A 25,240-nucleotide genomic window follows, 5' to 3' on the forward strand; every position below is an offset into this window, starting at 1 on the left:
TTTCTCTGTGTCTCGAATATTATAAGATACAATTTTTTATTATATATATTTGCCAATATCATATATTATAAATGTGCTATACAATAATTTCAATTTAATTCTGTCACTTAGAAACTATTGAATTTACAATATCTTTCCACTAATAAATTTTATTACAACCATTTTTATATTTTTATTTGAAATGCGAGAAATTTGATTTGTTAAAATCACCCCACGATCTGCATTTCAATTTTTCCAACAAGAAGGTGGGCGTGTGGAATACGATTTCCGAAGTAAGAAATGAAAAGAGGAGAAAATTTTTCAAACGCGACCGTTCGAGATTCATTGATGATTTCAACGCATCGTGTCGGTTGTATGTTCGAAGGTTTGACGAGGATAAATCCGTGGACGCGGATGAGGAGTTCGCGGAGAGCAAGTTCGACGATGAGAGTTTGAGTCGTGCGGAAAGTGTTTTCAAGAGTGCCCGGGGTCCTGGTTCGCGCATTTCGTCAACGACGAGGGAGCAGAAGACGACGAGTGCTGTAAAAAGGAGGCGGGGCGAGTGTGTCGCTGACACGAGTTGACGCGACACAACGTGACGTGACGTGACGTGACGTGACGCGACGTCGGGGTGTCGAGATGCCTCGAGATGAGATGTTCGTCCCTCTTCGATCCCTCGCGTCGCTCATCACGCTTGTACTCTACGCTCTCAGCAGCTGCCATGCCAGGATAACCAATCAGGAAATCGGTAAGTGCTAATTTAAGTAATCTACTATATGCGTAATGATTGAATTAAAGATGGAGCGAAGGGTGAGAATTTGATATGATTGTTAATGTTGGAAACAGATTTAATTCATTTTTTTCTATTGAGTGAGAAGCAAGATATCATCATTAGAAAAAGACGTCAAAAATAGACGTTTTATAAAATAAAACATGATTGAATATTGAAAGAAATTTTTGTGTTTGACGTGTCGCACTGTCAGTAATAGCTAAATAAGAAAATATAGTAATAGCACCTGGAAGGTATGGTACCTTCCTATGAAGTGGAATACTAATTGAAATAGCATTATCCAGAATCAGTTCATATATTAATGGATATTGATTAGATGAAAATACAAATAGTTAATAACAATAACTAAACTAAATACATTTAATTGTATTCAATTTTGTGGTATTTGCAGCTCATGAGAGTTACTAGATAACGCTAAGCGAGGCCGCGTTAAATTATCTATTACTATATAATTTATATCGAACCCTGTCGATTATTTCAACATTTTCGAGATCAATAATCCGAGATCCGCCGGACTTTTTCAACTTGATTGATTGATCAATCAATCTTAATCTCGAGACAGGTAGAACTTTCTGTTAATACTGTCGATGGGGTCCGAAAAGAATTAATATGAGTATGCGCGGTGCCGTATTTTTGATAGAAATTCGGCATACGGTTTGAAAAACGGGAGGAAAATCGCGAATGCACGGTACACTCCTTTTCCAATATGTATCGGTAATATAAATACCACCAGTCGTTATGTTATATCGACGCTATCCGACGTGATATTGAATTTGTGGTATGGCTATGCCACATGTTTCCGGTGAGTTAAATAACAGAGAACTGTCGTTTATGTGTTTTGAGTATTTTTATTAGTTGTACGGCATTTTTTGTGGCTTTATAAAGTGTTACATCATTTATCAAACACGATCAATTAGAGCTATAACATAATGTTAAAATGTCGATGAAAACATACGTAATCAGGTTACGTAAATCGGTTTAAGCTCCAAGATAATGACATGATAAGTAAATCGCACACCATATATAACCATTTATATAACTCGTATCGTGTCAGAATGTCGAAGACACGAGTCGCGGTACTCTAAATACAGGTACAATATCGATTGCTGAAGATGCGATCACTTTAATATGATTGCATCTCGTTATGTGTCGAATCGTGCGCTTTGAATAAATTTATCAGTCTTGTTAACAGTTGACTCTGTGATGGAGAATTATTACTCCATTGATTGTGTAGCGCGCAGTTCGAAAACAATATTACGAAACCTAATTCCATCTATTGTTTCCGCGACACTTGTACCACTACTCCCTTAATACTATTAAACTAATTGACAGTGTGCGTCAGTACTTTATAAGAAAAGTCGTTTTAAAAATAACATCGCATACATTTTTTTTTAAATATTTTCGAGATTAAACTCGATAAATAAGATATAAACGTGAAGATATTCAAATAAATATGCCGAAGTTATCTCGCGCAACCAAGGAATTCATCTCGAGTTTCACGCTGACATATTTTTGAAAGCTTCAAAAACGCAAGAGATTCATATTGCAAAAAAAAAAGACTGTCCTTATCTAAAAAAAATAAATGAGATACGTGTCTGATAACGAAACGCTTTACTTTTTATCATCTTTTTTCCGTCTCTAATAGGTTTTTTTACATCATCCGTGCGACCCCGTGAAGCTTGAAATGAAACGTATTTATGGGTAGAAAGGGGAATTATTAAGAAATATATGCATGCATATTTCGTAATAATTCCAAGTTTCTTTACATGGATGAGTACGAGGCACGCGCCCGAGCTCTTTGCGAGTCGGACATTATTCCAGTTTTCGTCGAGCAATGTCGCTTTGTGTACACGGACAAAGCGACATATATTTTTGTTGGTAACGTGGCAATTGAATCACCCCGGTGACAAAAGCCACCGGGTATGCTGGACCGCGTAATTTCGTCCCTCGGGCGTGAAAATGAGGGGTTTTTAACCCATTTTACACAGACCGCGGCTCTAACGAGATCGTCGTGTCGCCGTTATTTCGTGGACCATCAAGGCCGGGACGACGCGCTGCATGCGAAAAGAAAATGTGCAGTGGACTCGCTCCACGAGTCCGCCTTTATCCCCCTTCCTCCGGTGAAACTACATCGTCATTCCTGGAGACGTATAGCCCCGTATATTTCCTGCCGATAAATCACTTTGTTGAAATTGAAGTTACTATAGATGTGACGATGTTCCTTTATTTAGGAAAATTTTATTGTCGCAAAATATCTTCTTCCTCAACTCTCAAACATATTTAGAATTTTAACATTTCGCTGTACGAAAAAGAGACTTTAGACATTTACAATATCGATAAGCACGATACGAAACATATGATTTATTCCGATTCGGTATAATCTCTGTTATACCGATTATAAATTCCAGTAGCAATCATAGATTTTATGGATCGATGCTGTTCTAACAGTTGATACGTTTCAAATTGCCGCAAATTAATTTCTCAGGCAACCCCATTCGACGTTAAAGCTCGACGTGATCGCAACGTCAGCAGACAACTTGAGCGCAGTCGGATTCGTTTCGCGTTTAAATATTTACCGTCCGATCGGGAATCTCTATCAGAGAGAAATCTCCGTAGTGTTGTGCTCCGCGCAACAACAACAAGAGCAGGGACAACAAGAAAATAACTCAGGCGAAAGCAGAGTATAGTCGAGTAGTTTTACTCGCACTTGTGTGGTACCGCACGCGACTAAATGACGTCGAGTGTGTTTTATTTAACATTGAGCGCGAAATGGAAGTAATTACGGCTAGTCGAAGCGTAAAGTAAGAGAAACGTAGGTCGTGAGATCGAGGATTTGCAAAGCTCCGGCGACTAATTAAACGAGTGTGCCACGTGACTTCGAACATTTCGATAATTGTAGATTAATTAAAATTGCGAGGAGTATCACACGAGAATAAGAAGGCTAGTCGGTAAATGTGTCTCGACTCTATCGTGAAAATCTCGACACTGCGACAAGAGTCAAAATCAAGTTTGCGGGACCAATGAAACGAAAAACGCGGGAAACCTTAATAGCGTCTTTCGCGATTTCGCGAATGAACGAGCAATTGTTGATTATTGGCTTTCGAAGCTTATTTCATCTTGCTGCTTTCGTTATCCGATATGAGAGATAGTATTTGCAACGTAAGAATCTTTTGGTGCGTGATGGAAAACACGTTCTTCGATGCATTTTTGTAAATATTTGAAATTAAATATCGAAATTAGACACATATAAATTTATAATTGTAATCATATTCAATGGAGTATTAAAATTAGAAAATTTTAATCTCCCTTCTTTTTTTCTATCGATTTTTAATTCCGATTTGCATAAGGGAGCAAAAAGAGGATCGCATGCCTACTATCACGTTATAGCTCTGATGCTCGTCGCGACTAAAATGATTTATTCATACGTTCCTAAAACTGCAGAAAGTCTTTTCGCATTTCATCAAAGTTTCTTCTTCTGACACGCACACGTATTACTTCATGTTTGCAACCTTCCAATTCGCAAATTACTTGAATGTCGAATACGTCGGCAGCAAAGCGGCATTGTTTCTAATGGTATAATCGTTTAATTATAGAATAAAAGGGGCGATACGCGTTTAAAGAGAAGCTACTGTTTAAAAAGAACATTTCGTTGTTGATATTTTGTCGCGAATGTTTCGAAAATAAAACTACGTGATACTGATCTAAACATTTTAGAATTAATACTTTGACACTTATGCGGTATATCGTGTCTCTGCAAGTTATATTTATAATTTTGCGCTATACATTTATATATATATATTCTTTTTTTTAGATATTATATTTTAAATTTACATACATTTTTAAACTTTCAGATTAATCAATTATATTTCAAGAATTATTCTATATCTATATATAATTTTAATAATTCTCAGGAATTTTAATATTTTCTCATCAAACTTTATAAGATTAAAATACAAAAACGTCAATTTTTTTTGTTACAATATTAATTTATTGCATAAAAATTTTCATAGAAGTAGATATCTCATACGTCCAAGCTCTTAAATTATTCAGAGAGAGATTTACATGTGTCATTAAATCATAAAGTTTAATATACTTATTATTATATTTTAAATCCTAATACTTTCACATGGCTCACAACAGAAAAAAAGTAATTCTAAAAGAGACTGGCATTTATCTGTAATCTCGATAAAATCAATGTTATTTGCCAATCTGATTTTTTTATCACGAAGCACAGCTACACTCTTGCAGCCTGAGGATTGAATTTGTCGACATTCAGTGCTTGTACAGTTTTTCCGCATTTTTCTCGTGAAACGCGCGTCAAGATACATTAGACGTCGCTACGTCGGATTCTTCGGCAAAGTTTTCGAGCGAGGCGTTTCCGTGGGGAATGCGACGACACCGTCAACCAAATGAGATACGTCGTTCCCGCGTTTCTCTTTTTAAATTGAGGTAGCCGAGTTAATTTGTATACCGGCGTCACTTTTAATACATATTTCATGAACCGGAAGGGCAGCCCGCGATAGTATGAGCGGATTATTTCGGATAGAATATTTAAGAGCAAAAAGCTCTTTCGATAGCAGATCCAATAAATGAAAAATGGAACGTAGAGGAACTCCAAGATTTTTAGGAATACAAAGCGCTGATGTATATTAATTTAAAAAATTTTAAAAAATTTTTCGAAATTTTTATCAAACTTCGTAGTGAACGAACGTTTTCGAACATTCAGAATCTCAAATTTGCAATGCTACAAATACTCTGATCCAAAAACTTAGATTTTGTAAAAATAGTTATAAGTGATAAAAATAGCGCAAGCGAAAAAAAATTTGGATATATTTATAAAATTTTATTTTTTTAGAATCCACATAAAATAAACTTTATAAAACTTCAAAATTCTTTTTTTTTTTAATTTGCAATGAAATGCATTCAAAGATATGAATAACGAAATTCGAAATAATGTACTTTTCAGTGTCATACATTTTAATAACAAGAATCGAGATTATAAAGTTCTGGAATTCTGCAACGTTTTATATATTATCGTGCTTCCATTGCGTTGCCAAATAGTCATGTGAGATAAATTATACGCGAGCAATGTACCTAGAGAATTACAGACATGAAATGAGATCTCGCTGGCGCAGCAGATTTAATTAATTCTTAGATTAGTAGGTCAGCTCTTGCGGAAGTAAATACGTGTCGCGTTTTATGCGGCAAAAACTCATTTGAATACGACTTCACTTGTTTGGCAACCATTTTGGCATTATACGCATTCTATCTTCCATTAACGTGTGCAAATTCTTTTCTTGCATCGCAAAAAATAAGTACATTGACATGAATCGCCGTCGTAAACTTTGCACATAAAGAATTAACTTATTAATTATTAATTAAACTTACCTAAACTTATTAATTATTAATTAAAACATTTTGTAAATTTGTTTAGAATACGATTCGTACGAAATTCTTTTCATTTAAAAATGCGATAAATCGGAAATGCCTCTCTTGGATTTTTATGAACTTTGAATATATTGTATTACGGTGTAAGCTAAAGAGACATGTTATTTTATATATACTTGTTTGCAGATTTAGTGGGTAAACAGTAAAACAGTATTTCAAAGTTTGTGACGAGATGTTTCGGATAAAAGTTTTACCACATTAAAACCGCTTCGCGTGTATATGGTTGCCAGTATACTTTTTTTAATGTTATTTTGAAAATTTTGTTTGAAGCGCCTTTTCATATATCGTATGATCGCGATGATATTTGATTACAGAGAATCAGATACTTTATATTATGAAAAAAAGACGTCTCTTATTTCAAACTGCTTCATGACAAATGCAATGCACATCAGAATCGAAATCGAGACCGGTTTTTGTATGAGGAACGGGAATACCAGATATCGAATAGCAGAGTATACACTACATATAAAAGAGGACGATTATACGCGAATATCGCTCATCCTCAAGCGAATTGATCTGCACGACGTAGCGTAAGTAAAGTCGCGATACTAACGCGGTTCGTTGGTTCGTGCGATGAGACCGCCGGGAACGATGAAAAGTCGCGGGAAAATCGAAGTGCATGCCGGGGTGCCAACACGTCGGTGAAAATAGAAGAGCGAAAAAGTTGGGATAGGGAGAGAGAACATTGGCGCGACGCAGCTAACGTTTGTTTACGCGCGAAAGCTTTCGCGACAGAACGAGCTTTTTTGCCGTGTATGGCTAGGTGTAGCGAGCGTAAGTGCCCGGTGCGGCGTTAAATTTCAAGGAGAAAGGAATTAATGTGGATTATCTGTTTCAGGCGTGTGTTATCCCTGACCAAGGGCTTTGTTTCTATCTGTGTTTTATTTGTACAAGTCAATCCGTATAAAAACTGTATTTTTGCGATAGTTTTACAAATTTGTGTAGAATATTCCGGAGATGTAAAAGCGCGTTATTTTCCCATGAATTCTATGGATACTGTGACTGATAATAAAACCAATTTTTTTTTTTTTTTTTTTTTTTGGAAAAAATTATTTTTGACGTATAATTTCCAATTTTTGCTATTCTTGTAATTAATATTTAATTTAATTCTGCTTGAAATATATGTTAAAACTATATGTATTTGTGCAAATGCGAAATTGTTGACGGAAGGATACGCGATGTTTGGAACGTGTGCAGACCCGTAAAAAAAGAATGACCGATAAAAAAAGAAAATGCGAGGTAAGTTGCAGGACGGAATCGCAACGTAAACGAGCACCAGCGCAGCGTTTAATATCGCAGATTGTACGTCACAAAAGTTAAACGACCGGTTACGGTTGCAGTTTATATATACGAGGCATGGTTTTTATATATCTCGTATATACTCCGTACACGCATTCCCTTTGACTGTTTGCCAAGTGATGAACGATAGATAGACCATTTCTCGGATCGATTCGACTGGCACGTTACAGTACTTCGATTACGAATCGTTTGAAGTTTAATCGATCGTAAAACAGGAAATTCGTGTATGCCATACTTATATCGCATACTAAAGATTACAGGTGTACAAGTTTTGATATTTTACTCGCGAAGCAGAGTGATATAACGTTTAGAGACTTTGATTTTTGAAATCACACGTCGAAATTGACTTACAATATTTGTTGGAATGCCGGATGCAACAGAAAATTTAAACTCAAATGCGTTAGTAATCCCAGTGCCATAGTAATCCTAAAGCACACGCATAAATTAATTTGATCGCATTATATAGTTTATTAATGGTGTCGCGTGGCGACTAATTATGGTAATTTCGATCTTCGTAATATCTCGCGATAAATCTCGCGTGCGACTATAAATCCTCCAATTTGTCCAATTGACGCATCAATGAGTAATCATTGAGCAGGTTAATGAGTTTCCCATGCAGCGATTGTCAAATGAAATGAAATGATAATAATGCGATGCAGTTTACGCGATACCTGCACGCGCATAGCGTACCGGTACATTTTTCTATTATTTTTACGTAAAAATCGGTAGAGTGTATTTGTATTTTTTAATTAATTTTTTTGCAAGACAGAAAGAGAAAAAAAAAAGAGAGTAAAAATGCGATATTATTTCTAATGTTTCACGAAACAATGGTGAAAATTCACAATGCAGGGTAACTGTAAAGGATTGAATAATTCAGACATAATACAATAATTTCAATTTGAGAACAATCAGAAGCATTTCAGAATTTTTGAAATGATACGGGAAATTTTTTGAAAAGTGTCGGCTTTTATTCGACAGGAAGAAAATTCGCGAAATAATTCGCACACGAACGAGGAATTTTCGTGCCGCTCGTATTGCCGTATCGTTACACACGCGGCCCACAAAATAAAACCGAAAGTAACATTCGGAATGCAAATAAAATGTTTTTAATTACCGCGAATGCATGGCGCCGATCAATTATTTCGCATTGCAGTTTTACTGCAAAACGGGAAAAGATCATTTTTTGACGTATAATTTCCAATTTTTGCTATTCTTGTAATTAATATTTAATTTAATTCTGCTTGAAATATATGTTAAAACTATATGTATTTGTGCAAATGCGAAATTGTTGACGGAAGGATACGCGATGTTTGGAACGTGTGCAGACCCGTAAAAAAAGAATGACCGATAAAAAAAGAAAATGCGAGGTAAGTTGCAGGACGGAATCGCAACGTAAACGAGCACCAGCGCAGCGTTTAATATCGCAGATTGTACGTCACAAAAGTTAAACGACCGGTTACGGTTGCAGTTTATATATACGAGGCATGGTTTTTATATATCTCGTATATACTCCGTACACGCATTCCCTTTGACTGTTTGCCAAGTGATGAACGATAGATAGACCATTTCTCGGATCGATTCGACTGGCACGTTACAGTACTTCGATTACGAATCGTTTGAAGTTTAATCGATCGTAAAACAGGAAATTCGTGTATGCCATACTTATATCGCATACTAAAGATTACAGGTGTACAAGTTTTGATATTTTACTCGCGAAGCAGAGTGATATAACGTTTAGAGACTTTGATTTTTGAAATCACACGTCGAAATTGACTTACAATATTTGTTGGAATGCCGGATGCAACAGAAAATTTAAACTCAAATGCGTTAGTAATCCCAGTGCCATAGTAATCCTAAAGCACACGCATAAATTAATTTGATCGCATTATATAGTTTATTAATGGTGTCGCGTGGCGACTAATTATGGTAATTTCGATCTTCGTAATATCTCGCGATAAATCTCGCGTGCGACTATAAATCCTCCAATTTGTCCAATTGACGCATCAATGAGTAATCATTGAGCAGGTTAATGAGTTTCCCATGCAGCGATTGTCAAATGAAATGAAATGATAATAATGCGATGCAGTTTACGCGATACCTGCACGCGCATAGCGTACCGGTACATTTTTCTATTATTTTTACGTAAAAATCGGTAGAGTGTATTTGTATTTTTTAATTAATTTTTTTGCAAGACAGAAAGAGAAAAAAAAAAGAGAGTAAAAATGCGATATTATTTCTAATGTTTCACGAAACAATGGTGAAAATTCACAATGCAGGGTAACTGTAAAGGATTGAATAATTCAGACATAATACAATAATTTCAATTTGAGAACAATCAGAAGCATTTCAGAATTTTTGAAATGATACGGGAAATTTTTTGAAAAGTGTCGGCTTTTATTCGACAGGAAGAAAATTCGCGAAATAATTCGCACACGAACGAGGAATTTTCGTGCCGCTCGTATTGCCGTATCGTTACACACGCGGCCCACAAAATAAAACCGAAAGTAACATTCGGAATGCAAATAAAATGTTTTTAATTACCGCGAATGCATGGCGCCGATCAATTATTTCGCATTGCAGTTTTACTGCAAAACGGGCATCGCTTCGCGCATATTATCGTCAAAGCCCCCCCGCCATCGTCGCGATCGATCATAAAGATTTCAATTCGCGGCTCGCGTACGCAACTCTCAATTACAATTAGCTGGCATTTGTAATAACAATGCCGCCGCGACATTATCGGATTCCTCTCGCGGCGGTATGTCGAGTCGCGATCGAAAAAGCTTTTTATTTATTTATTTTTTTTTTTCTTCTTTTCGACGGTGCGCCGGGCACTTCAGGCTATTCCGGGAGAGGAAATTATTTCGCACCGCGCAAATAACGACGCGACGGGTCTTTTTCTCTTGAGTAATGGACTCTTCATTCGACGTCTCGCAGCTTTTTATAGTTGCGCTAATTTTCCACGTAAGCATATATATCCGAGCTCTGCGCGCGTCTTCGGATATACAGGGTGTCCTAAAAGTCCCGGAACAGTCAAATATCTCGAAAATAAAGCATATTTGAGAAAAATGTTTCAAATAAAAGCTGTAGAGTTTTAAGTGGCGCATTAAGTAGCAATGTTAGTGTGATTTTAAATAGCATCGTTAACGTCACTTGTAAAAACCACTTGTAAAATCACTTTTTGGGTAATACTAATGCTGGCGGTACTGTACCTTTGAAGCCTCGTAACTCGGAAAATACTTAATGGAAAGGAACTTTATCCGTTTTGAAATACTCTTAAGATGAGCTACAAATACGATCAAAAATGGGGTTTCCATTAAAAAATTTCAAAGTGATTTTTACGTGACTTTAACAATGCTATTTAAAGTCACACTAACATTGCTACTTAATGCGCCACTTAAAATTTTTATTTAAAACATTTTTCTCTCAAAAATGCTGAAAATTAGCAATAATAACAGATTACTTAATATTTCATAAAGCAACATTATAAACTCTCGGCTTACCTATCTCTCAGTGAAATAGAAAATGCGATTTCACATCAATTATATAATTATATAATTAAATAATTATATAAGTTTGTATAATTCTTCAAGTTTTATAGAGAGAACACAAGATTCAAAAATTTTTAGAGACGCTTAAATTTTATTGTATATTGAAAATTCTAATAAGTATTATATCATGACATATTTTTCTCCATTCAATATTGTGAACTTTTATACTATAAATATGTATTACGAAAACAACATTCACTGTAGAAACATTTCATTCAAATTAAAAATTCCACTTTGCTATCTATATGTTGCAGACTCTTTGTAAAATTCAGTCTTTAATTAATAGTATAATTGGCACTCTTGTTAGTATATTAATTAAAAGAATATAACTTTACACATTTCGTTTATTGGGCATATCTAATAAGTAACGTTTAACAATGCTATTTAAAGTCACACTAACATTGCTACTTAATGCGCCACTTAAAATTTTTATTTAAAACATTTTTCTCTCAAAAATGCTGAAAATTAGCAATAATAACAGATTACTTAATATTTCATAAAGCAACATTATAAACTCTCGGCTTACCTATCTCTCAGTGAAATAGAAAATGCGATTTCACATCAATTATATAATTATATAATTAAATAATTATATAAGTTTGTATAATTCTTCAAGTTTTATAGAGAGAACACAAGATTCAAAAATTTTTAGAGACGCTTAAATTTTATTGTATATTGAAAATTCTAATAAGTATTATATCATGACATATTTTTCTCCATTCAATATTGTGAACTTTTATACTATAAATATGTATTACGAAAACAACATTCACTGTAGAAACATTTCATTCAAATTAAAAATTCCACTTTGCTATCTATATGTTGCAGACTCTTTGTAAAATTCAGTCTTTAATTAATAGTATAATTGGCACTCTTGTTAGTATATTAATTAAAAGAATATAACTTTACACATTTCGTTTATTGGGCATATCTAATAAGTAACGAACGAATCAAATATTCATTTTGTGGCTATTTATAATATTTAATGAATATATGCTCGTCCGAAAATTTTTTTCGACGAATATTATATGATAGAAATATCGTTAAACATTATTCAGTCGCGTCCATATAAAAGAGCCTTCCTCGGGAAGGCGTCGTATGAAAGAAAATCTCGTCAAGCGATTGCAGGTGCATCCGCGTTCTGCTTCCTTTAATCCTTCGTATCTCCTTGCGGCAGTCACTATGGCATCCGTTTCGCGGTCACCAGAAATCCGATCGATCTTAAAGACTCTCTATCTCTCTCTCTCTCTATTGCAATTAGCAAGAGCTTGCAGCAACAATGGCATGCCTTTATTGGATTCTTCTTAGTGCAGTAATTCGAGCTCGTAAAGATTTTAACATCGTCGCTTATACATATAACGAGCATGGCACAAAGAAAACGGTTAAATCGAACGTGATTAAAAATTGCGATATCCGGATTTTTGTCCTATTTTGTCTTTTTTCTTTTTTAATACGAAACGCGAAGCGACACACATCGCATAGGATTGCGAGTGGCTTTTCCGCGCATTTCCAGGGATAAAATTCAAAGTTACCACCATTTCTTTATTAGAGGGAGATTAGTTTCGGAATGCGATGCGAGAAACGGATAAGCATGCGAGTGAGAGAAATGGAATTGGGATTTATCCGGTATTACCGCGGGTATTATATTTTATGTTCGCGGTAATGTTAGCGGCGTTACGCGCGAAATTGATTTTCATTAATGGCACAAATGCCAACGTCAAAGCTCGACGCATCATGCCGCAAAATGATACGAGGTGAAATTGTTAATGATTGACAATTAAAACCCCACGCCTCATTAACTGCTAATGACAGATATTAATAACTTGAATATGGAGTCGATTTTTCTATAGCAAATTTAGTGCGATAATGTGTATAAGAATCGATATTAATATAAAGAGTGAAAATTAATATTATCAAGATTTATTAATGATAATTAACATATTTTTTAGCATTTGGTGACGTTATTTGGTATTTTGCATATTTATTTGTTGATCATAAATAATCTTTCTGATCATAGCAAAATCGTAACGAATAATTTCGAACTCGAATATTTCGGAATCCAGACAATGTCGTTTAGTGTAATTTATGGTCCCTTTCTTCGAGTACGACCTCTACATTAACCCTCGGACGCGTCGGACATACTTGCCATAGTTCGCAAATGGCAGAAACGGGTCAAACACGACCCAATATGTCCGACAAGTTATCATTTAGTTTTTATAATTGAATTTCATGATCGTCTTACTAGGTAGAATTTTGTTGCTGTAACAAAAAGAATATCATGAAAATAAGATAAAAAAAAATAATTGTTTCCTCCAATTATTTACTAAATAATAATTAACGACATAATTCTTTTTTTAGTAATAATAATAAAGAAATATTGCTAATAGAAGAATACAATATCGTTTCGTTAAAATTGTCCACTGAAAAGAACTTTAATGAGACGAGCATTTTCTTTTGAAATATAAAAAAAAAGAACAAGTTATAAACAAACAAATAAATGAGCTTACTTCGTTAAAGTTATCTATTGAAATATTTTTAACATTTTCTTTGATATGCCACGGCGTAATTATACATATTTTAATATCTTATCAAATTTACAAATTATTCTCAATTTTAATTTTATATACAATTTTTGTATATAATGTATGAACTTGAGAAAGATAGATCTAATTATCAGCTATAAACCAAAGAAAAATTCCAATGGTGACGCGTCACGATATTTCAGCGAGAATTTTTTGCTCTCGAAAATATTACTTCGCCTTAAGCCCAACCTCGCAATTAGCCGTGGTTTCCAGCAACAATGGAGTGCGTTTATTGGATTCCTTTCGGGCGTAATCATTTGGTCTCAAAAAGATTTCAAGCCCGGCTTCCTTCCTGCGAACATTTCACAGAATCGAAAAAGCGATTGCGAAGCGGAAGGGACGAGGATAGTAGATAGGGTTTATTGTTCGGTTCGATGATGGGAAGGTTTAAATTAACTAATTAAATGTACAGGTGTGTTAGAGAAAATAATAGTCTAAAAAATGTCGAAATATAGTTGAAAATGTGGAAAGTTATACACAAATGTTACGTTTCTATAAAAATTATAATATTCTACTGACTACAGATCGGACAGAGTTAGAGGATTGTACACAATTTAAGCGAAAAAGAGATAACAACATAAATTATTAAAATAGAAAAAAAAAATTTCTTGCAAAATGCAGTAAGTCCTAAGATGCGCCGCTCTCCCCCTTTCAATCTCTATCCCCTATAAGAGAATATTTCCGTACTTCGCTAAAACCGAATCTCATGGGCGTCTAATTTAGTCGAGGCCCCGGCATTTTCTGGTCTGTGTAAGGATTTTCTTCCGACGCGTCCGCGATGTCGGCATCGCACTGGATTATTGTGCGGACGGAACGAGTATTGCACTGCAAATGACAATTTGTTAGAGTTCTCTGGGGCTTCCATTCCCCCGCTCTTCTCCCCCCTCTCCTTCTCCCTCTTGCCTGCCGCTCTTCTTTCTCTTTCTGCTCATCCCCAGGCTACAGCGTGCGCACGACTACCACCACCACCACCAGCATCCTACGCCGCCACAACCCTCTACCCCCCGGTGTGGCACACTGGAAATATTTCAGGAACAGCACTCGGCTCTTGGCACCGTACGTTTCGCGAAAAGAGGAAAATCGCGGGATGCTACGACCGCCGGTACTGGAATTGCATTCTTTTGTCTCGTTTCTGCATGTAGAATCGCGCTGTGCGAAGAGCTCGCGGATGGTTGGGTCGTAAGTCGAAAACGAGGAGGAACGTCGGAGGCGAAGAAGGAGGACACACCGGTCGGAGGGATGGTGGGGCATTAACACAGAATGGGGCAATATGATAAGGGCGTATTTTAAGGTTCGATGAGCATCGCTTTTACTCGTTCGCCTTGTACCGCCCGTATATACCGCATTCCTTCCTTACTCTATATTTTTGTCTTTCTCTCTTTCTCTTTCTCTTTCTGTCTCAATATCGCTTTCTGCAATTGATCGTGAGCCATTTTATATATTGGGGCGGTAAAAATGTCGCGTTTCCCTTTCTTCCTCCCTTCTCTCTTCCTGCCTCTCTCGCGCCGGGAGAGCCGCCGTGACTTGATTCGGCCGGAGGAAAGCGATTTTTCGTGTCGAGAATGTGGGGTTACAACTTATTACAAGTCGGTCTGACATACAACCCGCTTACAACCCGCGATCTGGCGAGGCGAGGTCTGGCTGCGAGAGAGTATCCGCTCAGTGACTTTGTCCTTTACAATTTCTTAAAGTAGCGAGTTCTATTTTCTTATATTTCATATTATAATGGACAAGCTAATATATTATATTGTTTGTACTCTCGTTCTTAGAATTATGATTTTAATATTAGGTCTACCGGAAAGTTCTGTCCGTTTTTGGAATAAAAAATTCTATAAATTGAATCTTTGTAATGCATAATAATTGTACATTTTTATTAGCAACACGATAAGTTTGCTAAAAATAACATATAATTTTATTCCGATTAAGTCATATTAACAGAATGCATTGCTTAATTTCATTGTTCGTACGTTGTTCTTTTTTTTTTTATACATATATGCTTTTCAGTTCGATATCCTTATTTGTTATTCCTGTTTTAACTCGATTGCGAAAGTCTGTGATTAATGTTTGGCGCCACTAACAACAAATAAATTCTTTCGCGAATAAATTCTATTCTCGTTCTTTCGCCGGCTTTATCCGCCCCGACTTCATTCGTTACGCGTGAAATCGAGCATAAGGATTCTTAATGTACTACCTTGACCAGCCGTTTCGTTTGCCGGATTAACCGAAGGTAATACTCCTAGACAGCCGCCAGGATAAAATCGTACATTTTCGAACTTTAGCTTCCTTCCTTTCTTACGAAATCAAGGAATTACGAAACAAGGCAAGGCAAGAGTTGTGGAAAAAAAAACTGATTGCCTTTTTACATACATTATTATTTTCATTGCGTTGTTAATATGCAAAGAAAGCAAATATATTAGACACTTTTATTCGACATAATGCGATATCATACGTTATTATAGAAATTACGTCTCGTTTCGTAAACAAGCAGAAACTTATTTATACTTTTAATATATAAATATCGAGAATTCTGAAAATCTTGGACATATTTTTATTACACCATTTATTTGAGCTGGAAAATAAGGAAAGAAAGAACCATCGAGTTTCTCTGGAGTAAAGATAGCTATATAATATATACTTAACAATATCGCTTTTATCTCTGTGACAGGGGTTGCAGGTCTGAGACTCGCGTATCCGAGAATTCGCTGCCATTACTTACATGAAGGGTGTAGTATCGTTCCAGCCGAAAATCAAGTTTTACTAGTAAATTAGGAGCTGCAGCGCATCGTGTCTAGCGCATTAACAAGCGTGCGAGATATAGTGTACATGTACGTATGTGTGGGTTACGTTCGCGTAACCGTGCGCGAGAGCATATCCGGTGCAGGATGTGGTATACATAGAGTGGAGAGTAGAGGTACGATAATACACGCGTATATCTTAGAGGGAAGGGAGTCACCAAGCTTCCCTCTCTTCTTCTCCTCTCTCTCTCTCTCTCTCTCTCTCTTTCTCTTTGTACATACGAGCGAACTGACCCCTTGTTGCAAACCGCGATCCTGGTAGTTTCACCCTTCGACCTAAGCGCGCGCTAAGGTGTAATAATCTGAAAGGTCTTTCGCGGTACGTTACCCTCGCAGATAGGGACGCGAATCGGCGAACCCCAAGAATTTTATTCCGCCCTCACCCTTTGATTGCGCCATTTTCTACGAAGATTAATATCCTCGTGAGTCTCCGGGTTCATAAATGTCGCGCTTGATCGCGATCCTGGATGAGATAACGACTTTGGGGATAAAATGGCGGTTTCAAAGTTATGTTAGAAAATGGCCTTTTTAAAGGAGAACTGATTACGGGCAAAAATTTACAATCGCGAGCATGGTTGAGAAACATTGATAAGGAAGTTGTAAATAAAAATTAATATTTTTAAATCTTTTTGATTATACATATATTTTTTTAATTTGCGTAAACTAATGTTTCACAATTTTTTGTATGTTATATCTCTGTTAGATTTAGATACATTCAATTTGGATGTAAAAACGTTTCCACTGACAAAGACAAACGGTTTGCACAAAATACTGTTATTGAAAACTTAGTAAATATCTCTATTTGAATCGAAATATATAAACTATAACGTTATTCGATAACATAATTTCTCGTGGCTAAAAAAACTAGCTAAAATAATAGCAGAATTTTTAACGTGTCTGTTTAACCATTGTTCAAATATATTTAACATAAAAAATCTATCAAATTTATTATCTTGTTTAAAGTCATCGATTTGGTATATTCATGTTACCTATTTTACTATTTTAATTCAGTAGATGAAAATACGATTTCTGAGAAAGTACGATTAAGACGGCACCACAATTTCTGCGATATTTCGCGCGTCGTTTATCCGCAGGGATAGAGAGGAAAGAGAGAAAGAGAGAGAGAGAGAGAGAGAGAGAGAGAGTTACCTCTGGTTCACGGATATAACTTCGCTAACTGGCGATGAAGCACAAAACGGTAGAACGATTCGTTGGCTGAAATTTGAATGCGCCCTGTGGATGCTTGTTGCCGGCCCTTTGTGCGGTTTGCAGCGGTTAACTTCGCTGCGCAAATAATTATTACATATCCGTTGCTATGCGCCGGACAATGTACGCAAAAATAAAATTTTGACAATACTATATATCGCATATTTACAATATGTCTCCGCCACTAAGCGCGGATAATGATGCCGTCCGCGCTTGTGTGTTGTATTCATTTAATTCTTTTCGAACACGGCTCTCTTCATTTGTTAACCGAATCGAAATATGTAAAATGGAACTACTCGATAAGTGAAATGAAAAGAAAGGAGGGGAAAGGAGATAAAGGATTTTTAGTTTGCACGCGTATACAAAAGTTCTCGGGTTCTATATATATTTTTAACGCATTTCTTCATTTTGCTATCAAATATTGACAACGATTTTTTTTTTATTTGATAACTTCCAACGCGGATATTCAAGGAGATTTATAATTTAACGATATATGCGGCTGTTTATAAAGTGCTTATAATCCGCATGTACATGGTATGCGTGCTGTTCGGCGAGTCGAGATATTACTTGTAGATTAAATTTTATTGTAAATGACATTTTATTTGCTGTTATCGGCAACAATCCGTTGCAGTCACAGCGACTGTAAAAAAAAAGAAAATTTATCAAACAAATAAATGGCCTCACATCCGGATTTGGCGATGAAAGCCATTTAAATGCCATTCGGTATTAAAAGCGTATTATAGGTTTTCCTACTTTTTACTTTTCCCTTTTTATTTATCCATCTTTTGAATTCCATTATCGAAGTCTCTTTGATGTATATATGTCGTTCGCATATTGTTCCCATATACGCGTAATACTGGATTATTCATATTCTGACATCTATTTCAGAGTAATGTTTTGATAGCTTGTACTATAGCTGTTACTATAAGAATTTACCGTGTTATTTTATTTTATTAAAGGAATTAATAAAAGCGCTTTGAAGTTCCATTTTCTTCCCGTAGTTTTAATTCTACTATATATATTTACGACTGCATTGCAGGAACATCAGATATGTAACTGGTTCTTGCAATACAAAGTTGCAGCGATAAATTCATTATACTGTTTTCACTGAATATGATGTTTGAACATCCGACAATACACATACATTATTCACTAAATACTAAATGGTATAGAATTAATTCATTATCTTGAACTTATTTGTCTCTCGCACACATAAGGTTTTAATCAACATTAGTTATTCTTGTAACATTAGAAATATTACATCAACATCGGAATAGATCAGACTGGACAATCTAATTAAGAGGTCTTGATCTATTATTATATTCGAAAGGTCATAATTTTAAATAATCAAAAATTATAAAATAATAAGTGAATTTCTATCTCTTTTTATTACGAGAAAATTAGAGATAAAACCTTCTTTAATGATTTAATATTAAATTAAGTCCTAATGTTGTGATATCACTCATCTATTTCAACAGCGATCTTTTAATCTGCACTTGACACTATTAAGTGAATGCAATATTCGTACGGAAAGAATTGTTATTCGCAGGTGAATAAATCGTGCGTGTTATCGAAGACCAATCCTTCTTGGCCGATGTAACGAGCGACCGCGATTACCAGAATCGAACGCAACAGCATCTTGGATTTAATTTGAGTGAGCACGAACTTTCGGGCCGAGCAACGCAGATCTTTCTTCCGCGAAATTGAAAAGTCAGCCGACCAATGCAATTCGGAACTTCGGGCGGCAGATTCCGGGGCTCTCTAATTATGGCGGTTGTTAGCCTCAGCGAATCCGACGTTGATTTCGACATTTCCAACTTTTGTCGCGGTACTTTTTCGTATATCTGAGTTTATCTCCCGGCCGTTCTTCAATCTTTCTCGCCACGTCCTCGTCTGCGACTTCTAGATTCTTTGCGATGCTCGTCGTGCCGGCACGTATGAACCGTATTTTCCATTTCTCGTTTAGGATTTCCCGCAGGCAATCGCGGAGATTAACTCTTAAACGCGCTAGACGATCTTTTAACGGAGCGAGATGTCCTTTTATTAGCTCGATTGTTAACGATTGAAGCATTTAATTAATGAAAAACGATCGTTTAAAATTTCATGTCGTTGTACATATAATACTGTTGCGATAATGCTCGATGCAAATTTTTTTTTTAAACTCGTCAATCTTTGACAAAGGAAAAATTTATTAATTATTTTTTTTGTGCGATAATTTTATGAATAATGCTAATTATAATTTAATTGATCAGATATAACAGAAAATTTTGCTGGGAAATATAATTTTATATAAAAATAAACAAAGAATATTATATCATCGAATACTATTTTGGTTGAGTTTTGCGCACATACATATAATTGATCTCTAAATTATTGAAGCTATAATTTTATCAACAAAATATGAAAAGGCCTCGATTAAAAGGAAAAAAAAAAGATAAAAATAAAACAAAATATAAAATAATATAAGCTACAACTTTAATTAAAACATCCGGCAATAATTAGACAGATTTGTTGAAAATGTCATTTGGTAAAAAATATGATAAACAAAAGTTTGTATAAAAATAAAGGCAAGATAGAAGATAAAATAAAATGGCGCGCGTTATTTTTAATTAAATCACGCGATCGCGATCATTAGACAAAATTTTTGAAATTTTTTTGCCGATAGATAACTCCTCGAAATAAAAAATTATTCATAAACGACACGTCGTTCTCGTTGGCAAACGCGTCACATTCGCGCGATAAATCCGCATTTAATTTAAATACAATAGGTGGAAGCAATTTCGATAGAGCGATAAGGGAACGACGAACATAGGTATTTTTCGATGGTAAACGCGCTGCGGTGGCATCGGGCCGGGGAAATTGGAATTCGACGTTCCCGGTATACGGCAAGTTTCGTCTCGTCGAGTTAAATACACTTTCGCGATAGTTTACTATGATGTGCACCGCAGCTACCACCGCCGCCACTGCTGGCTGCGCTCGCGAGACACCGCCCGTCGCGCATGCAGCGCGCGATACATCGCGGCGCGGCTCGTAACGGTATGCGCGTACGAGTAAGTCGAAAACTTCGGCTTGAAGATTTCCAAGGGGAGGCCTCGGGCGAACTTTATCCTTCGAGCGTCTCTCGACGGCAACCGAACCACCCCGGCGCTACCGTTGGTGTTAAACTATACGTCCCGGCGTCGCTCAGCTTCCTCTCTCGCTTTGCGAGCGAAGCTGTCTTCTGATGTTGTCCCCTTGACAGTCGCATGGGTGTCCCCTGCGAGCGGACGCGTCGGGAAAACCGAAACCGAAAACACGCGATATATAGGTATGCGAATGTATGTGAGATATGTCGTTGTCATTTCAGAGTTAAGATTTTAAAATGAAAGATTTTTGAAGTGCGGTATATTTGACACAATGTACAGAATGTATCGGAAAATCAATAGCGAATAATAATTTTGAAAAATTTAGGATTTGTTATTTGAAACTTAATGTTTTGCGTGTATTTATTCCTGTTTAATTTAAGTCTTTAGAATGTTTTGGTAATCGGCGACAAGAAATCGATCTTGCACTGGGATCCTATAAAAACGAAATCGGTGTAATGAAAATGAGTTGCCTCTGTAAACCGCAAAGCCGGGATTACATCCGTGTGAAGTTTTGCTAAGTGTTTAGCCAGGATTATCCTTTACCACGAACTATGTCCAAGTAACGAAATGTTGAATTCGTGCAAACATATTGTTCAGCTAGGGAAAAGAAACATACTATCACACGATTAGTGTTGATCAATCTGGAAAAATTATTTTTTGGATTATATTCTTATAAAGTTTTTTTTTTACAGATGAGAGATTGCAGATAAGGAAAGAAAAAAAATAATTGAATGATAAAACTTTAGCACATTATTTATATATTTTCCGTACAGTATTTATAAAATTATAAAATATACACATTCTTCAAAATTTATAAAACGACATTGTATAAAAGACAAGACAAGTTGTTTAATTCAAATAATCATTACGTGAAAACGAAATAATGGATCAATTGTAAAAGTATAGGCATAATAATACAATATCATGGGAAGAGACAAAATGACTTCATTTTCTTTCGAATTCAAAGATTTTACAAATATCTTTTTATGACTCTTACATCTTAAAAAAAGACGTAATCTTTTGACATAATTTAATACTCGTAATTTGACAATCTAACGCAGTGCAAAAATTACATATGAATTCGAGTAACCCGAAAATTGGCGACAAAGTTGCTGTGATGATGAAAGCACTAAATTGGGCAAAGCATTGCGCGCAAAGCCAACTAATTTCGTACGCGGAGCGTCGATTTTCATGCGAGAGTTTCTCCGTGGTAAAACGCATCGGTGTTAATTGCGGAAGTGAATTAATTTCTGTTAGTTTGTCGGTCATTTGGAACGAGAATCCATCAACGAGCACAACAAAGGTCAGATTACGAAAGAACACTCAAAGTGACGCTTATTTATTTTGCACATTTTTACGAGTTTATTTTGCAGTATTATTTACGGTTCAATTAAATTGAAAACTATTGGTATTAATTGTTGTAGATATGTGTGTGTGTGTGTCTTTTATCATATTTTAATAATTTATATTATTGTGAATTAAATTAATATTATTGTGAAGCATAAAATGGAAAAGACTTATTTATAATGTTAACATTGATTGTTCCATAACTGAAGTTGATTACTTTTCTACTTTTGATATCTTCGATACGATAAGATGATTTAAACGAGAAAGGACGAATGATAAATTATTCTCCGACTGTTTTATGACGTGATATAATTGTTTCGACTGTAGGAAGGTGACATCGATTTAGAAACAATTGGAATTGTCAGACGTCGAAGAATAAAAAAGAAGAGTCAAGATAGCGTTGGCCGACAGCATCGCTTTATCGATCTTAAGAACGTGTCATTATCTACTAGCTTGGAATATGAAATGTTAAAGGTATTTTATGACAGAAAAATTAGTATCTTGTCCCACTTAATCAAAAAATTGCTGAAAATTGTATAATAAATCAGATAAAAATAATGTAGGCACGCGTTAAAAATTGTAATTTATAGCTGTTATTTATAATATTTATAATAACGTTGTATTATCTTGATATATTACTCGCATTATTAACAAATTACTATTCTTTGACAATAATCTCTTGTACAATAATAAACGAGATACGTGCACGCGCGCACACACACATACACATACACAGATAATATCTCGTAATAAGTAATTATATATAAATTAACTAAAATTAATTGGCAAACATTGAACCTTATATTTTTTTAATGTAATTAGCGCGGAGCGTATTACTTGATATCATTTTATAGCTTTATGATATGCATAATGTGGACAAAGTATTTCCGATCAAAAAATGTCCTATATAAAGAAAGCGACGTTTTGCAGTTAAATTAAACAAATATTTTTGCATACCGTAAATTTAATTTTTAAAACAACATGATTTTTCGTTTGTTAGCGGCCGTAATTTATTCCCGTAACAATCAAGAATTCCGAGAATTTCGCGGAGCATAGTTTGCCACGCAGTTCCAACCATTGTTATGATTATCCGGGTTGACAGATATAGAGAGATCCATGATGCAAGGGACACACAATGAGAAGAGAGAGAGAGAGAAAGAGAGACGGAGGAAGGGAGGGAGAGAATTATTGGCAAATGTGGAACCAGTTGAGCGACTTCATCTCATGGCCTTTTGGTACCACATCAATGATTGCATTGCCAGAAGGAAGCGAAACAAAAAGAGGGACGTGAGAGGGGGAGGGAGAAAATACTTAAGATCAACAAATCTTCGATGCTCGTGCAGAAATCGTCGATTACGCGGTTCATCGATAGATTAACTCGTAATAACTACGGGGTAGTAAAGTGATTTCGTATCGTTTCGTACAAATGCTATTTCTCGATAACTTGAACAAAATTCATACTATAAATTATTTCCAAAACATTTGATTTTTAAAAAAATTTAGAGCATTTTAGAAATCTCTCGTTTTTTAAATTTACTATAATTTGAAAAGTTGGAAACGTTTCGTAAAAACTAAAGCATACTTTATGAAAGAATCATGTCAGTTTAAACGTAATATTTGAAAGTTAAACGTCTACTTTCTAGAAACGTATTGTAAAACTGAAACTTTCAGAATACAACGTTTCACATATGCAACGATTCAATATGAGTATGTACCGTGTACGCGGTATGTATGTACTGATTTGCCAATGTTTATCAATATTTATCTAAGAAGTTGAAGAGAAGAGAGAAATCATATGGAGATAGGTTCTACGTAGGATGAACAATAAATAATTAATCGCGATGAAGTTTGTATCTTTATATCATAAAACTCTGTACGTGCATTAATAATCTAATAATACGAAAGTTGCAAACGTAGAATTGAAATTGTAGGTTATCGATTTGCATAAATTTAATAATTATATAAAATTAGAGAGAGAAAGAGAAAATTATTTTTCGATTTTTTGTTTTTGGAAGCAAAGATAACTTCAAGTGTGCGACTGGTAGTCGCAATTTTCGTTCTTTCAATTAATTTTACATTTTAGTTTACCATTGTGTAGCACTTAATCGTTCGTAACTTGAAAAACTGTCTGTTGCCATTATAAATCGCATTCTGGATTGGACATGGATGGCCGACGAGATGCATTGGCGCCTGTAACGTCGATATCGGGGCCGTTGTAAGCAGTGATATAGTGTTGTAACATCGGCCGCAGAACCGCATCGAATCCTATAATGGATGTCTAATCGCATTGCTATATGCTAATGAAGTCTCGTATACCGGTAAAAAAATCTCACTGTGAAAATTTCGCGAGAAATTTGTAATATGTAAGACACGCGTGAATGGTGAGATTGCGTGTAAATATTGATCGTGGCGCATATTCAATTTATAAATTGTTTATTGCAATTACACAGATTTTTGAATAATAATATAAGATTTTTTTTCTCTCTCTCTCTCTCTTTTTCTATCTCTCCCAAGTCCAAAAATATACATGTCATAAAATATAATTATATAATTATCTCTCACATGTGAGAGACACTTTGTATATAAAAAATTTTCATTTTATATTATTATATTTTATTTTATTATGATTTACGTAATTATATTTTTGTAAATATAATTAAATCGATATAAAAAATATAACAGATGCAATAAATAAGATTTATTATGCATGTATATTTTTAGAAGTAAAAAATCAAAATTATTATACTTTTCTCTGAAAGGAAAACGGATGATATAAGGCATTAAATTACCATGCGTGAATGTTGGCATTTATAGCGCGCGCAATGTCATAAAAGTATCAAATGCACAATAAAAGTTTTTTATAAAACGAATACTTTAAACGATTTTTTTTTTCAGTTTTTCAATTCGACAAACGAATTTTGCTCCTTTGTGTCTATTTTCGGGGGGGAAAAAAATCAGTCCTCTCTACTATTTGAACAATCTGCGTATACACGATGGTGATAAGAGCATTCTCAATTGGACGAAAACTGAACATTGGTGTTGCTCTTGTGTAGCGGTAGCATCAGCTCGCTGCCAATCGCGTTATACAATATCTCAATAATTTTTATTGAGCATATGTTCA

At 35.3% G+C, this 25,240-nt stretch overlaps 1 protein-coding gene across 3 annotated transcripts in view; it reads left to right on the top strand.

The window, feature by feature from the left end:
• Positions 1-25,240, top strand: part of LOC115243707 (hemicentin-2-like) — a 272,825-nt gene that overhangs the window by 7,490 nt on the left and 240,095 nt on the right. For all 3 annotated transcript variants that reach the window (XM_029820886.1, XM_029820887.1, XM_029820888.1), the window contains exon 2: positions 365-727. In XM_029820886.1, coding sequence (XP_029676746.1) covers positions 619-727 — 109 coding nt within the window. In that variant the 5' untranslated portion in view covers positions 365-618. The remainder of the gene's footprint in view (positions 1-364; positions 728-25,240) is intronic.

This window comes from Formica exsecta, unplaced genomic scaffold, assembly GCF_003651465.1.
Source record: "Formica exsecta isolate Colony F162 unplaced genomic scaffold, ASM365146v1 scaffold72, whole genome shotgun sequence".
NCBI lineage: Eukaryota > Metazoa > Arthropoda > Insecta > Hymenoptera > Formicidae > Formica > Formica exsecta.